This window comes from Pan troglodytes, chromosome 10 (assembly GCF_028858775.2).
Source record: "Pan troglodytes isolate AG18354 chromosome 10, NHGRI_mPanTro3-v2.0_pri, whole genome shotgun sequence".
NCBI lineage: Eukaryota > Metazoa > Chordata > Mammalia > Primates > Hominidae > Pan > Pan troglodytes.
The window spans coordinates 97999944-98016369 of NC_072408.2; the positions used below are offsets into that span (position 1 = coordinate 97999944).

Below are 16426 nucleotides of genomic sequence, written 5' to 3' on the forward strand. Positions count from 1 at the left end.
ATAACATGAACAAGCTTATCTAGTTAGGAATGACAAAATATGGATTAGATGACAACTCTCCTGGCTTCCAGCATGACTTTTTTTTCTGGCATACCTATCTGTATCCCCTGAAATAATTGTTCTGACATCAGACCCAGTAATATGCTGTACCTGTAAGGGGTAGATAAGGCATTGGAGTGTTAACTAGCTTGCTCAAAGACAAGAGACAGAGTATAATGAAGAATTTACTCTAGTTATTATGAGTTCTCTGAATGTCACAAAGGGAAGGGCCCTTAAATATCACCTAACCTATGGTTCCCAAATGCTGATTAGGTAGACTCTATGATGAGGTTTTTAGCAATCTATATCAAAATAAAAAAAACAATAAGAGCAGTGTAGTTAGTTTTAATGTAAATTATCTCACACACACACAGACACACACAGACACACACACACACACAGACACACACAGACAGACAGACACACACACACACACACACACACACAATTTCTGAGACCATCTGAGACCAGTTCCTGCCTTCACTTCCATTTCTACTTTTAAATACACCTTCTTTAAAAAATGATTATGATAGCAGATGGCAGGCTCTTCTTTTGTTAGGTTTGGTATTGACTTTAATGAGAAATTAACTCGTTCAACATTAAAAATTTTACTTATCCCAGAAATCAGAGAATTTTAAGACAGTCTAATCTTCTCATTTCATAGGTAAGGAAACAGAAACCCAAAGAAGTTAAATAGCTTATCTAAGGTGCCTTATGGCTAAAGTAGATCAAGAACCGGGATAGTTTGAGTCCTCACTCCAGAACTATGTTTTTTGTTTTTTGTTTTTTGTTTTTTTTGAGACAAGCATCTTGCTCTGTCACTCAGCCTGGAATGCAATGGCATCATCTCAGCTCACTTTAACCCCCGCCTCCCAATTCAAGCGATTCTCCTGCCTCAGCCTCCCAAGTAGCTGGGACTACAGGCGTTTGCCACCAGTGCCTGGCTAATTTTTTGTATTTTTAGTAGAGATGGAGTTTCACCGTGTTAGCCAGGATGGTCTCGATCTCCTGACCTCATGATCCACCAGCCTCGGCCTCCCAAAGTGCTGGGATTACAGGTGTCAGCCACCGTGCCTAGCCGTGGTGTGCCATTTATGCATGTGATCATTGTGCATATTTTCTAATGCTGATCTACAGCTATTCCTTGAGCATATTACACTCATTCCTAGCTACTCATTTTTGTTCATGCAATGCATATTTTATGTAAAACTCCATTTATTCATTTATTTCTATTTCCATTCTAACAATCCCTTGAAGCATATCCGTTATCCCTCTCCGCTGTAATATTCATGCTGACCACCCCTGTATAACAGTAATCTTGCACCTGTAAACTTCTTACAGGCCATAGATGTATAAGTTTAAACTATACTGTCCTGCATTTCAGGGTCTTTGTTTGTTTTGTTAGTTTATTTATTTTTTTCCTGAGTAAGGAGGACTAATTACTGTTTCTCATCAGCATTTTGCTCTGGCTGCTTTGAAAACAAGAAGTGCCTTTCTGATTAATTAATTTTAAAGTCTATCTGCCTTGCTGTCCCATGATAAAAAGTTTATGAGTATGGCTTTGAGATCATTTCTGCCATGTTCTGTTATAACCATCTCCCTATAACCTGCTATCATAGGAGTTTTTATTTTCCTCAGAAGTATTAGGATACAACTGGTTATAATAATTATATTTTTTCCTGTTTCCAGGAATATTTTATAAATGAATGCTACTTACTATCAAATATGTCATTCCCATTATCTGCACCTGAAAATTGCTCTCACTTTCTTCAGTGTCTTTGCCATATTTGTGAAGTACCTTTTGTCACATACATATCTCAAGAAGACTGATTTTTCTGTCTAATAGAGTGACTACTCCAGCAGTAAGAGTTTCTCTACATGGCATATATTTCTCCTGGAAAAGCATCAATTAGAAGCTTCTAAATGAAGAAACAAATCCCCATTCATAGATTTGTATTTTCAAAAACAAACAATTAATCCTGAATCTGATTAATCCTCTAAATTCCAAAAGAAAATGAAGAAATTGTGAATCTGTAGTTTAAAGGAGAGTTAAGAGATGTTTTAGCTGGGTGCTGTGGCTCTTGCCTCTAATTCCAGAACTTTGGGAATCTCAGACAGGTGGATTGCTTGAGCCTCTGAGTTCAAGACTAGCCTGGGCAACATAGCAAGACCCCATCTTTACAAAAAATTAGCTGAGCATGGTGGCACAAGCCTGTAGTCCCAACTACTCAGGAGGGAGGATCCCCTGAGCCTGGGGAGGCTGAGGCTACAGTGAGCTGTGATTGCACCAATGCACTCCAGCCTAGGCAACAGGGTGAGACCCTGTCTAAAAAAAAAAAACAAACAAAAAAAAAACCAAAAAAAGGAAGCTATTTTTAAAAAAAGCAATGTATGTACTTCATCTGGATCCTGACTCATATAAATAAGCTATAAAATATGGCTATTTTATTTGAGAGCTTTATTTTTCAGAGAAACATACTGATAAATGTATTGTTAGATAAAATCATATATCTGGAATTTGCTTCAAAATGATATGGAAGTGGGTGGAGATAGAAAAATAATGGCATTAGTTGACACTGGTTGAAGCTCTGTGGTGGGTACCCAATGGGGTCATTTTATTCTGCAGAATTTTCATACTTAAACATGCTCCTATAATAACATTTTTTTACAAGACTGTTATGTGAATTTCAATTCTGGTTCCTCTTCTTTATCTTTAAGATTAGAAGACATATTGAGGCCGGGCGCAGTGACTCACGCCTGTAATCCCAGCACTTTGGGAAGCCGAGGGGGGTGGATCACGAGATCAGAAGATTGAGACCATCCTGGCTAACACGGTGAAACCCCGTCTCTACTAAAATACAAAAAATTAGCCGGGCGTGATGGCGGGCGCCTGTAGTCCCAGCTACTCGGGAGGCTGAGGCAGGAGAATGGCGTGAACCCGGGAGGCGGAGCTTGCAGTGAGCCGAGATCGCGCCACTGCACTCCAGCCTGAGTGACAGAGCAAGACTCTGTCTAAAAAAAGAAAAAGAAAAAGAAAATTAGAAGACATATTGTTTAAACCCTCTGTCCTCAGTTTTCTTAAGTCTTTCACAGAATTTTTGTGAGAATTCAATAAGCTATGCTACAAAATAATCTCCTACCATAGTGCATAGCAGCGTCTCAAGTATTGCTACCTATGATTATTATTAATAAGCAAAATAGAGGATGTTGCTCTCATTATCCTCCTGAATAATCTTTCTGATTATTCATCTGTAACTCTTTCTTTTCTGTACAATTACTATGCATATTATCCTAGAGGCTGAAATCTGTTTTTCAGGTATGTCAAGCACAAGGTGTTCATCTAAAGATCTTGGTCCTGAAATGTTTTTGTCTTGACAGTTATTTCCTGGTCTTTCTGCATTCATCATTGTTCCAATGAAGTTCAGGGCCTTTGGGGTGCTTGTCTACCAAGTTCAGGGCTTTTGGATAAGCCTTCAGTTTAGGAAGCACATGATCCCCAATTGAGTAATTAGACTCCTCAAAAACTGCTCCTGGTCAATTTAACCCTATTTTAATGGTAGCAAATGCTACACTCTTTTGCAAATCTATAAAATATTACTCTTTGTTTGTACATCATTAGAGTCAAAATGGCTCGGGTTAAAATCAACTCGGCTATTAAGGAGAGATGACCGGAATCTGTAAGTTAGCATTCCTCAGGCTCCATTTCCTCATCTGAAAACACCAAGCCGGAAGTAAATTGTGGTAGAAATACACGAGGACTAGAGATTATTTCTGATAATTAAAAAATGCTTATTTGAACTAAACCTAATCTTCAAAAAATATAAAAACAGATAGTATTCTATGAAACAGTTATCCTACCTTAATTTTTTAAACTTTTAAATAAATTTAAATTCTGCCTTTAGCCTATGATTGTATTAATTGTATGTGATTTTTAACTAAATAATTCCTATTGATACTGATGAATTTTATGGTTATTCATAAAATGATATAAAAAGTAAAATGTTAGCATTTTAAATTATATGTATCAATTAGCCAGGTTCAATTTATGTCCAAAAAATGTTCCATAATGAAAACAAAGTCATCAAGATATGACTTAATACTTTTTTCACAATCTTAAGTAGAAGAATTAAGTAACTATGAAGTTAATTTGTAAATTAATTTAATTATAATTATTTAACATCTTAATGTAGTTTGTAATCATTAAATAATGACCTTCATGGGGGACATGTAATATCTGTGGGCTTTCTCTACATAATACATAATTATGCTGAAACTTCTCATTAGAAATGTATATAAATGTAAGTAAATATGCAGATGATTATATTTTTCAAAGATGGCATACATTAAATTTTCTATCCTGCATGCTCTTCTACAATATGCATTTGTCCCAATACCATTAGGAGGTAGCATCTAATTCCTCTCTCTTCCCTTTGAATTCAGGATGGCCTTGTGATGCCTCTAGGAATCAATAGACTGAAACACCATAACATTTGAGACTAGGTCAGAAAATATTGTACAGCTGCTACCCAATTCTGGGATGCTTGCTCTGGGACAGCCAGGGGCCATAGAAAAAAAGAGAGGCTGTCTGAGGCAATCCAGAGGATACAACAGCCAAGCTTGTGGGCGACAGCAGCAGCAACTGTCAGTTATGAGAGTGAACAGGTGTCCAGCCCAGGCTAGCCTTCTTAAGACTATAAATCTCAGGTAACATTTGACTACAAATGCAAGAGTGACCCCAAGTGAGAACAGCCCCTCAGACCCCTTCCCAAATTTTCCATACCTCAAGTCGTGAGCAAATTAAATTATTTTTTTAAGCCACCATGTTTTGGGGTAAAATTCACTCAGCTGTAGTAACAGGAGCATAGTGGTTTCCTACATTTATTTTTCATTGAGCAGCCTTTATTTAACATAATTCTAAATTTTCCACTAAAACACACTATTTTCAAGGTAGCCTGGATTAGACATTTGCTCTCCCAGTTTTTGTAAGGAGGTTTATCTTCTTTAAAATCTAGTTATTTATTAAAGCAAATAAGATACTACTTAAGACATTACCAAAAAATCATTTCTGAATAAAGACTAGTAAGAAATAGACTTCTTTTTTTTTCTTCCCTTCTTTTGGTTGTCCCAGTGATGAATAGCATTGTTCTGCTAGCAAATGTCAGCAATCTGGTAAACATCATGTTGGACAAAGGCCAGGTTGTCTTAAAACATCATGCTTTTTTTCTGCCATGTGGCAGGAGTCCAAATTCTAAGATTTATTCTTATTGACTTTCAACAATTTTTTTTTATAATTCTGTATTCAACTTCATAATTGGGACATTGGTGGTGTACTTCAGTTTTTTGGCAAATGACCAAAATAATATTTAGGAGCTCCAGCCCCACCAAAAACTTTTCTGCTCAAGGCAAGCATGTTCCCCTTTTTCCACCTTAAAAATGGCAATCTGACTGCGTTATCAGTTAGACCAGGCCTCATACATAGACGATTCTTCTCTTTAATTCTATTCTCTTTCCAGTCAAACTCAAGGAATTTCTAAGCTTCCTGGTTTTACAGTTGTCCTTAAAGGGAAGGAGCAAGGATGCACTAAGAAATCACTTTTGTTTCTCAATCAGACATGTTCCCTTCTCTTTGCAGCTTGCTAGAGTCAAGAATATTGTAGAATATTCATCCAAGCATTAATTCAAGAACCAAGCCATGCATATGTTCGTGTATTCATTCATCAATCGTTCAGTGATGTTTAAAGAGTCTACAAAGTATAAGGCAGTTTGTTGTGTAGAGGTTGTACAAAGATAAATTATTGCAATACTTCTTTTCTAGTGAAGAAAAAAATAAAATAGATATATAAAAAGATAAAAGATATTGTATAATCACAGATATGTATATATAATTGATTATTATAGAATAATCAAAGCAAATGTAGATTACAGTAAAAAAGGCAGAAGTAGGCAAGCTACAGAAGTTAAAGCAGTCCACAGACTAAGTCAAGAGTAACTGAGTCTTGAGTGTTACAGTATACATGCTAAGGGCTTTCTCTTTTTATTAAGACTGAATTGCAGACTCATTTTTTTTTAAATTTTTGAGGAACTATGTAATCTTTTTCCACTCTTTTGAAGGAGAAAAGTTAAGATTCGAGGGTCTCATGGTTTTCCTCTTTTACCCAGGGAATTGATATTTTAGCTAACCAATTCCCACCATATCCCCTGGGGCTAGGGATGTGCTTCCAAAGGAAAATGAATCACAGCTGCAGTCTCACAAAATGCCTTGATCCCACACAGCTGCCTCTCTCTCCCTCCTGGGGACTAAGAAGGAAACCAGGGCTATGTTAGTTGTCATTCAGGTCAGGGAGACAGACGCTCCCTTTGGCCTTCTTGACTCCCTCTCTTCCTCCTCTCCATCTTTAACCCCTTGATTCAGGAGACTTGTTTAACCAGGTCACATTGAGCATTACTCTTGCTTCATGTGAAGATCACCCATACTCCACTCCTACCCAATGTCAATTTAGGCAATCCAGTGGTCATACTCTATGCACAGCCTCCTTCCCATATCATGTTTTGGAAACACCCTTTTGGTGCATTCGAAACTCTGAATGAGGAGCACCTCACACCCCTGCTGCTGCAGAGCCAGACATAAACGATAAAGGCAACTGAGCCTCTAGCATTCTGTCTGTTCCTCTACAAAATAGTCCTAATTTATTTTTCTGGGTTGATTTCATGGGAGAAGTCTAATGGTTCATTTACCTCTTGTATAAGGTCTGCTTCTGGAAAACCAGTTTCCCCAGCCAAGCGAGAAGCTGTAGTACAATATGTCCCAAGTGGTAACCTCTGACAAAATTTTTCACCAGTTCAAGAAAAATGATTACGAAGCAGAAGCAACTATATAATTTAAAAGGTTGTACTGTTTCTGATATTTTTAAAAATTAAAACATTATTTGCATTATAAGGTACATTACTAGAAACCAGTAGTTATTTGTAATGCTTCTATATGGCAAAATTAAATGTGTTTCATCTTCTGGCACCATTTTTAGAGGGCTAAGTGTGTGGGGGTATGAATCACTCATGATTACAAAATAGCCAAATGCTTCATTGTTCTCAAATCAAACAAACTCATTTTGTTCAAAGGAATATTGGTTTGGAGAACATTCAATTGCCTAGTAAATGCACAATTTTTTTGTTCTTGTCTATTTACATTTGGAGATGATGTGGTCCTCTTTAGAGAGGTGGAGAGAGATGGTACTATTTTGTCTCTAGCTTGACAACCCATATACTTATTAGAGACTCTAAATAAGTCTCTAATAAGTATATGGCTTATTTTCAATGAGTATAATATGATATAATTTGAATTGAGAATAATAAGTATAAGTCATTGAGAGTCTCTAATAAGTATATGGCCTATATCTATTATTCTCATTAATACATAAAAATAAAAGGAAATATCAGAAACAGCCTCATGTTCTTAGCCAACTTTGCCTGAAATGGTAAGTGAAATGTAAGTTACTATAATAAACATTTGTACATACATTTTTCTATTCTTACCCAGTGAAATAAGATATATTTCCATTTATCAAATGAGGAAACAAAGTTTTGAAAGTTTCAAGGTTACAGGTAGTAAACAGCAAAGCAGAATTTGAGATCAGAGGTGTTTAACTGCACAGCCCAAGTTCTTTCCACTATTAAATAGTTTTAAGAGGCATTTTAACTCTTCTGAAATTTGTTTATAAGAAATACATCAAGAATTATTATTTTAATTTTGGAGACTAGTCAAAAGACAATACTTGTTCTTATTTAACTTGTCAGGACTGATTTGCATTTCAGTAATGAGGTGTTAAGTCCATACCAAATTATACTACCTGGTGACACTTGATCCAAAGATGAGTGGCTGAGCCAAAGAGTACCTAAGTAAGGGAAGCTGTCTTCTTCAGGATGCCAAGCATATAAAATAGAAAATCCAATCAAAATCAGAACATTTTAAATTTTTTTGATTTTTAGAAGAATGAGTTACATTGTGGATTTATTATTATAAAGTAACTGAAAGACTTCTGAATTTGCTAACTCTACATTTATTTTTAATATTGCTTTTTGAAATAAATGCTATAATTAAGAGGGAACTGGTTTATTTCTTAACATGATAGATAAAAGAAGACAAGATATGGGTCTCATAAAATTGTGGTTCCAATTACAAGGTAAGTTGCAACAAGTTCAACGAAACAACTTGGCCAATATCTATGAGGAATTCATGTTTACTGTCTCAATCCCTCATCCTCTTAAAAAAAAAAAGCGCGTGTTAATACTACTGTGATAAATTAGAATTAGGGACTAAAACAGTCCATGCATTTTTCCAGAGGCATCAAATTATCCTGCAGAGTAATTACATAATTTTAATTTCATAGGTTTTTACTTCTTAGCTTTGAAAGAATTGTTTAAAATTTTGATGTTGTTTAACTTTGCCAAGAATATTTCTTAGTGGTAAAAAGTAGTCAAACATTTTAATTTAAAAAGTTTATTTGTATTAAACATTATTTCGATAATAAGATGACAAAGGACTTTTGTCCTTCAACACTGTAGCTTCTCTCTGCTCATTAAGTGTCTGCCGAGGATAATCCACCAAGGATAATCCTGAAGACAGTGTTAGTCTTTGATACAGATAAGCATTAACATTTGCCATCCCCAGCTGCATTGCATTTATTTTCTTTATTATAATAATTCAAGCCTCATGCTTAGATCACTAGAGGACATAAAACAAATTAAAAAATCAACTATATTGCATTTATAATGAATGAAGTGGTGCATTTCTCCTGCTTTCTTTCTTTTTTTCTTCATCTGTTACTGCATATAATCATCATATAATTTTAAAACTGCATGAAGCTGCTACTATGACCCAGGTACCTCACACGATTAATAGGATTTCTAAGACTGTGATTTTTCTGCAGATGGAGATGTCAAGGCTCTCAACAGCTTGCCAGCATCATAAAGTAAGGAAGAGTTAGATAATAGTTAAAAACATGAAATGAGTTCATTTGTTTTATTTAAAGTCAAGTGAATTTCATTTCCCTTTAAGAAATGTATTTTCTTAGAGATATCTGATTAAAACTTTTATAATATATTTAAATATTCATCTGTAAATTTCAAAATATTGAAAATACCTTGCATGAGACTACTGCTTATTGGAACTTAGTTCCCTTAGTTAAATATGGTTTTAAAAACAAATTATTTTTATAATTTTAGCTACTTCCTTAGTATATGAGTCAGTAAACCTAGCTATAATAAAGTAATGATGTACACTTTGAGCTCCTAGAAAAAAGAAAACATGTAGAAAACTTTCTCATCTGAAAACAAAAAATAAACAAAACAATATCAATGGCAACAACAAAACTGTCATAAAGATCCCAAGTCAGTGAACTTGCTGCTTCCTAAGACTACATTTTGTTGTTGTTGTTGTTGTTGTTTCACTTTGAACAATTGACTTATGCCTTTTTACATAACAGAGAACTGGAAAACTGGCCCAATGCTTTCATCAGGGTCAAGGTTTATGAGCTATTTTTTCATGGCAGCAAAGTCAAACTATATTTACGAAAAAATAAAACTTCACTAAAGTGACTGGCCAACTCTTCTTTCCTTAAAAATATCAACCCTTCATTTTTGATAATACATGTAGCGAGAGTAATAATAAATTCTTTTAACTTTTTCTCAGAGGCAAAGTGAAATTTAACTCGCATTACATTTTTTGGGAACTTTGCCATTTTAGTAACTTCAGAAAAGATTATCCTGTGTATATCCATCAAATGGTGATTTCTTTGTTCAGATTTTTTTCAACCCTGTTATTTTCCTGCCCAAGGCAATAATGCAGGTCATCTCTAGATGCTTATAAAATTTCTGAAGAGTAATCCAATCTCCCCTGTGGCAAATACACAATTCAAAAAATAATAGTCACCACCACTAGAACATAAGATCCACAAGAACTAGGGCCATATTTGTCTTCCTCATCCTTTCTCCAGATGCCTAGAGCAGAGCTCATCCATGATGGGTTCCCAATAAAGCTTCTGAATGAGTGAACAAATAGATCCATTGGAATTATCCTGTGGCCTTTTGAAAGTCTTCATATAACATTTGTATTTGGGTTTTAAATGGCTATACAATATATGTGTTGAAGAAACTATTTCAAGTGTTTTTCAGTCGTTACTACTGAATATACTTTATATTTTTTCTGGGTTCCTATAGGCAGTTTATTCCAATTGTAGAAGTTGCATTTTTCTTCTGCAAACTACTGCTAGAAAGCATGTTCTGAGTAAATATAGGACTTCTGAAAGAAGTGCCTGATCATAGTATGGAATTTCTTCCAGAAGGAAGTACACATGGCAGAATCATGATATAAAGATTTTTTTTTTCTTTTCATCTCCAGTAAGAAAATACACCCCTTCAAAAGGAGGAATGTGAATCAGCTGCCATGTAAACTGAGTTCATTCCCCTTTGGCCCATCCACTGAGCTTCAATCTTTCTGGAGATTTATCTTCTAAGTGTAATGCTCTTGGAATTTCCAGACCAAATTTTTCTGAAAAGATGATAAATCAAACTGTCTTTAGGGTGTTAGGCTAAAGATATATGTAACACAATTATATTGAATATTTACACCACACCTTAGTGATAAATATTTCCTTTGAAACTTTCTAAAGAATATAAGCAGCTGGATTACAAAATGTCAAAAGTAAAGACAAAACTAAGACTCAGAGATTAAGGGAGTATTTTGATACTTGAAAGATAAGATTTTGTCATAAAATTTGATTGTTTTGCTTTTGATAACTGCATATTTTACAATTTAGTAATGTTGAAACTCTGTTGTCTGGGCTAAGTGAATAGTAGAGAGACTGACCTGATTTTCTTAATATCTAATATTTTATAAAAGCATATTATAGAATTAAGATTAAACCATTACTCTGAAATTTTAGAACATAAGACTTTTTTTATTCAAAATTTTATTTTGTAGAAGAAGGGATGTAAAGCTCAGAAATATTTTTTTAAATGATTTGTCCAAGATTGCAAAGTAATGGAGGAAAAAAGGAAGAGGGACAGAGAGGGAGAGAGAGAGAGAAAGAGAGAACCACAACGCTACTTTTCTTTCTATCCTGTTCTGCTTCCTTTACTCCTCATTAGGTGGCACTGTCTCTCAAATTTAGAGAGATTAAAACTGAAAATGCTAAACTCTCAGAGTTGCCATTCCCAAGAATAAAACAAGTAAGGTAGGTAAAGAGAAACTGCATCCCACTCACCCAAATCAGAACACTGGACCACTCGAAGATGGCATTGACAGCGGAAGGGGCACACTGGGCCTAGGGAGGGCTCGAAGTCGCGGTCATCAGGAACTTCTGGGCCTATCCCAGAAGCCTCATCTTCTAGCATAAAGTCAAATAAGCCTCTCTGTTGAAACGGTCCAGCCCAGGAAACTTGTGCAAGCAGAAGGAGGATGATAGTGGCCTTCATGATTTATCTCATGTATTTTCACAACCAGGGAACCTAGGAAACAAATGAGAGATTTAAGAAGAGTAGCACTGCCTAATCCGTGTGTTGTTTCTTATATAATATGCCACAATACAGTGAGCACAGAGAAAAGGTGCAAAATAATATTTCATTTGTTATCAGGAAGCAGAGCATTAAAAATGTATTGAAAGATGATCAGGTACATTATAGTATCATTTGCACAGCTATTTACTTAGGATGAGAAATCTGAGTATTATTTAAATCTGCTTGTTGGAATTTTGGGTCTAAACTAAGATGATATACTATATATCCAAATCGTTTGCAAAATTGTCATGATAATAAATCATGTTGGGCTTTTCAATGCTCACTTAACACATGGTCAGATAAAATGATCTCTATCCACATAGGAGATCTCCAATTTCTGCTTGAGAAATATCTCTGGAAGCCAGTCACATCTCTCCATCCTACCACAATTATTTTGATCCAGGCCCTTCTCATCTCTCCCTAAAGTACTACAAGAGCTTCTAATTCATCTCTGCCTTGCATATTTCCTCTATTTCAGTCCATCTTCCACTTTGCTGCCTGAGTCATCGTCTAAAAATTCAATTTTGTCTTATTAATTTCTACTACAAACCATTTATTAACTTCCTATGGCTTATCAATACTGTCCACAGTCCCTGTGCTGTATGTCAGACCACTCATAAATTGGTATGAATTAATAGCTCTAGCCACATTCCTTTTCATTGTCACTCCATTCCCAGTCCTCACCTGAACCCTGACAATCAAAGCTACTTGCCATGTAGAATACCGACCTTGCAAGAGTGTTGTAAAGATTAAATGAGATAGTGGGCTTCTCGTCTGTGTCCCCTGGCTCATCCAGGCAAGATGCTGCTTTCTCCCTCTTCTCTGCTCCCAAAGCACGTTGCTCTTACCTCTTTTAAAGAACTTATCACATTATATTGCAATTTGTTTTGCGTGCTTGGTCTGTCCCTCACTAAACGATGTACTCCTTCAGGGCGTGTCTTATTATTCCTTGTTCTGTACCCGGGCCTTGCACAATATTTTGCACACAAATGACTCAATTGACCATCACTTTATTGACAAGACAATTTATTCCATTTGTTCCAAGCAATCAGTCTGATTTTTTAAAACACAAAATTAGCTTATTTTCAGTATCGAATTTCTGATATAAAAAAAGCAGATTGAAAACCTCAACTTGGTATAAGGAAGATCAGCTTTAAAAAATAAATCAGTTTCCTAGTTTCTCAAACATTATGTTTAATAAGCTAATAAACACATATGGAAAATTCTGATTTTTATGTGATGTATATATGATCTCATTTTGCTAACAGGGCATTTTGTAAAAAAACAAGTATTGTTTTGATAAATGTATTCCATATTTATCCATTCATTCCACAAGCACGAATCTATGTTGTTAAATCAACTGAAGTGCACTAAATAAATCTGAGTGACAAAATCGTAATAAATCTGAATAACAACAGATACTTTATAGCAACAAAGTCATTTGGGAGATGAAATATTTTTTAAATTGCATTGAAACTATTCTGATATCTCCAAAACATAGCAGATATTTAGTCCCATCATCTCTACCTTGAATTGTACATTTAGACGAATCCATATTAAAGCTGTACGTTCGTAAGTAGAATCTTACAGCTGTTTTGAGTCATTATCCAATTGTAGCATATTAAAAAAAAGAAAGAAAGAAGAAGGAAGGAAGAAAGAAAGAAAGAAGAAAGAAAGAAAAGGAAAGAAAGAAAGAGAAAAAGAAAGAAAGGAAGAAAGTGAAAGAAAGAAAGAAAGAGAGAGAGAGAGAAAGAAAGAAGAGAAGAGAAAAGAAAGATCTTTGTATGATCTAACCTTAAGGTATCTTCTGGGAATTTTTGCCTAGATTCTCTAGAGAAGAAACAAATGTGTTTCAGTTTCTTACATGTTTGTTCTTAGTTTATATTTACTACTGATATGTGTCTAAGGCAGCACATGTTGAATACAGGCTTGCGGCTTTTCATTTAACAAAATATTATAAAGATTATTATTCACACTGCCACTTTAAGTTCAACATTAAGCTTCTTCTAGCAGCCCACTCTCATTCAGTTACTGAGTATCCCTTTAAGAGAAGACTCTTGTTTTGGCAGCCTGTTCCTTTGGATTGTATCTGAGGGAGTGGTTTTGTATCTGTTTCCCATTAAAAATGCAATGTTTATGGTTTACCACAAGCTTGCTAGCCTTGCATATTTAATGTCTTACAAATTTAAAAGAAAAATGAAGCAAAGTAATTGCAGATTTAATAAATAGCAACGACAGTTAATGCAGATGTCGCTTTGTAATCTTTTCTCCAGAGCAGAACATGCCTGGTTGTTTCACTAACAACCCACAAAAAGAAAATGTTGAGTATTAGCTGAGAGAAATAGTATTATAATTTATGTCTGTTTACTCCTGTTAAAATGGTACAAATTCTCCAAACAATATTCTTTTTGATTGAAGCTGAATATAGACAGGCAGCTTTTAACTTCAATCACCGACTTTTATTTCATTTTCATTTGCTCGTATGTGTGTGTGAGAGTGTATGTGTGTGTGTTCATGTGTGTGTGACAGAGAGAGAGTGTACGTGTGTGTGTGCATTTAACCCTGACTGTACTGTGAAAAAATAATTGCATGTCCAGAAACTTTGTGCAAAATCTTCCATAAAATCATCTGTTTTAAATTAGTGTCATGGTACTTCAAGACCCAGCATCTTAAAACATTTAATGTGGGCTGTCAATACTGATAATTCCTTTAGTCATTTCCTTCTTTCCTTAATTAATCAGAAATATAAAGAGCAAAGAGCAGCTGTCCAAGTAGTAACCAAAGAGATTGTTATTGAGATGATATGCTGTTTAAATTATACTGAAACTGTTTTAAGTAGTCTAAAAATGCATGACAATGTCCCAGATGCTAATTACTAATGTAATATCACTACTCCACTGAAGCTAGTTGCCATAATTTACAAATGTTTTACCAAAAATAATAATTTCTGGTTCCTAAAACTACTTAAGCCCATTAAATGAACTATGTCATCCAGATCAACATTTGCATTATGTTATCTATGCCTCTGGTGTCACCTTCAAAGTCAAAATTTAACCCTCAAGGGATAAGTGAAGCTATAAATGCAAAACAAAATTAAAATCCTACAGCACTAGATGATTAAAAACTTCAATGATAATACATGTAATTTTAAAATAAAGAATAAAGGCGGCATTTATCCACAAACAAGGGTTACTATAGGAGGCATTTGGCTCTTTTCTGGTTAGAAACAGCAACAGGAAAAAAAAAAGCCACAAGTATTTACATCACTGGGAGCCCACTTAACCAGTGGTCACTGTGTTACCCTGTTTTAAAATTAGAAAATTAACCCACATCCTCATTTTATACTGAATGTATCTTAAAATTTCACTTGCAGTGAAGATACTGACTGGGACACTTTACATTTAAGAAATTATACAGCGTTTTTAATATCTTTGGCATTTAATAACATAAATATTTTCAATGTTTATTTTCACTTCTCTGGTGATAATTTCTATTCATTTCTGGGGTTGAAGAAATATACATTAGGTATCTTCAGCTAATCACCAGAGTTCAGTTCTTCTGGGCTTTTAAAAGTTCTTAAAGCAATCAAAAATTCAGGAGAAAAATACATTTTTTAAATATATAGCTCAATTACAGATATGCTACTTTAGAATACTTTTCGGTTACCATCTCTTGAAGAGCTAAACATTCATTAATACAAACACAAAAACATTAATATAGAGAGTCATGGTGTTAGGTTACAGTTTTTTAAGAGGCATCTTCGCAAAAACAGAAGAGAAAGAAATAAAACAATGCATTCAATCATTTTATCAAATATTTAACTTCTGTTTTCAAATAATACTTGTTTAAAATGTTGCATAAAAACTATAAAAGTTTAACAGTTTTTTTCCTTTTCTTTTCCTCACCAAATAATCCCTTTTGCTCTCAACTTGACCGAAGTTTTATTAGTCTGTAGCAGAGTTCAGGACAATTATTGAAAACCATACCTTTTAATCCGGGAATTTGCCACAGGAGCCCTCAAAGCTGAGATGTAATTACACTAAATATTCAGCCCAAGTAAAAGAGTTTGCAGGTGTGGAAAGGAGGAGGGGGTAGGTGCTGCTCTGTGACTGTCACTAGGTTGAAAACCTCCTGCTTCTACTCCATAGCACAGTTAAAAAATAAGGTTTCTCTCAATGAACACAATCCGGCTGACACCCACATTAGATCATATGGTAATGATATGTCTCTTGTATTGTAGCCAGAAACTTTATCGGCCTTTTTTTTCCTCCCATTTGCTTTATTCTTTTTGCATCTGCTTAAGATTCTAAACTGCTTATGCAGTATAGTGGAGCAACTTGATTTGAAATTTGTCTTATTGTAGATTCATTTCCCTAAGATATTGTAACTAAAGGGTTTGTTTCCCCACCCCCCATCTCATTTCATTCTCCACCCTTTCTAGCCTTGTTTACAAGTAGCATTTATTATACTTCCAAAATGACATTTTTTTTCTTGCTTTCGGGCTGTGTAAGTCCAGAAAAATGGAATGAAATTAATCTTGTAGTTGTTTTAAATGTGGACTGCAAAAATAAATGAGTAGCCTTATGTGAAACTACTCATTCGGATTCTTACTTGCCTTGGAATGTTTGTGTAAATTCAAGCACTATGCTGTGGAGTTTTTCTGTATATTTTGGACATATTTCTAAAGTGTCCTGAAAGAAAGTCATGGTTTTATATGAAAAGTATGTCATCTATCGCTTTCATTAGTCATAGTTTAAAATCTTTCTCCTTGTCCACCAGTTTTTAAATAAAATACATAGATAACCTGTAGTTGATCACAACATAGTTTCATCATCTA

The 16426-nt window shown here is 34.8% G+C and overlaps 1 protein-coding gene across 3 annotated transcripts in view; it reads right to left on the reverse strand.

The window, feature by feature from the left end:
* DCN (decorin) overlaps positions 1 to 15751 on the reverse strand; it is a 36883-nt gene extending 21132 nt beyond the window's left edge. Inside the window, exons 1-2 of one of the 3 annotated variants that reach the window (NM_001009082.1) lie at positions 15576 to 15751; positions 11298 to 11541 (exon numbers count right to left, since the gene is read on the reverse strand). In NM_001009082.1, the coding sequence (NP_001009082.1) occupies positions 11298 to 11508 (211 nt within the window). In that variant the 5' untranslated portion in view covers positions 11509 to 11541; positions 15576 to 15751. Of the gene's footprint in view, positions 1 to 11297; positions 11542 to 12317; positions 12566 to 15494; positions 15538 to 15575 lie in introns of those variants that run through there. The other 2 variants (XM_016922601.3, XM_009425970.4) reach the window with 2 other exon arrangements.
* Between the last annotated feature and the right edge of the window lie 675 nt (positions 15752 to 16426).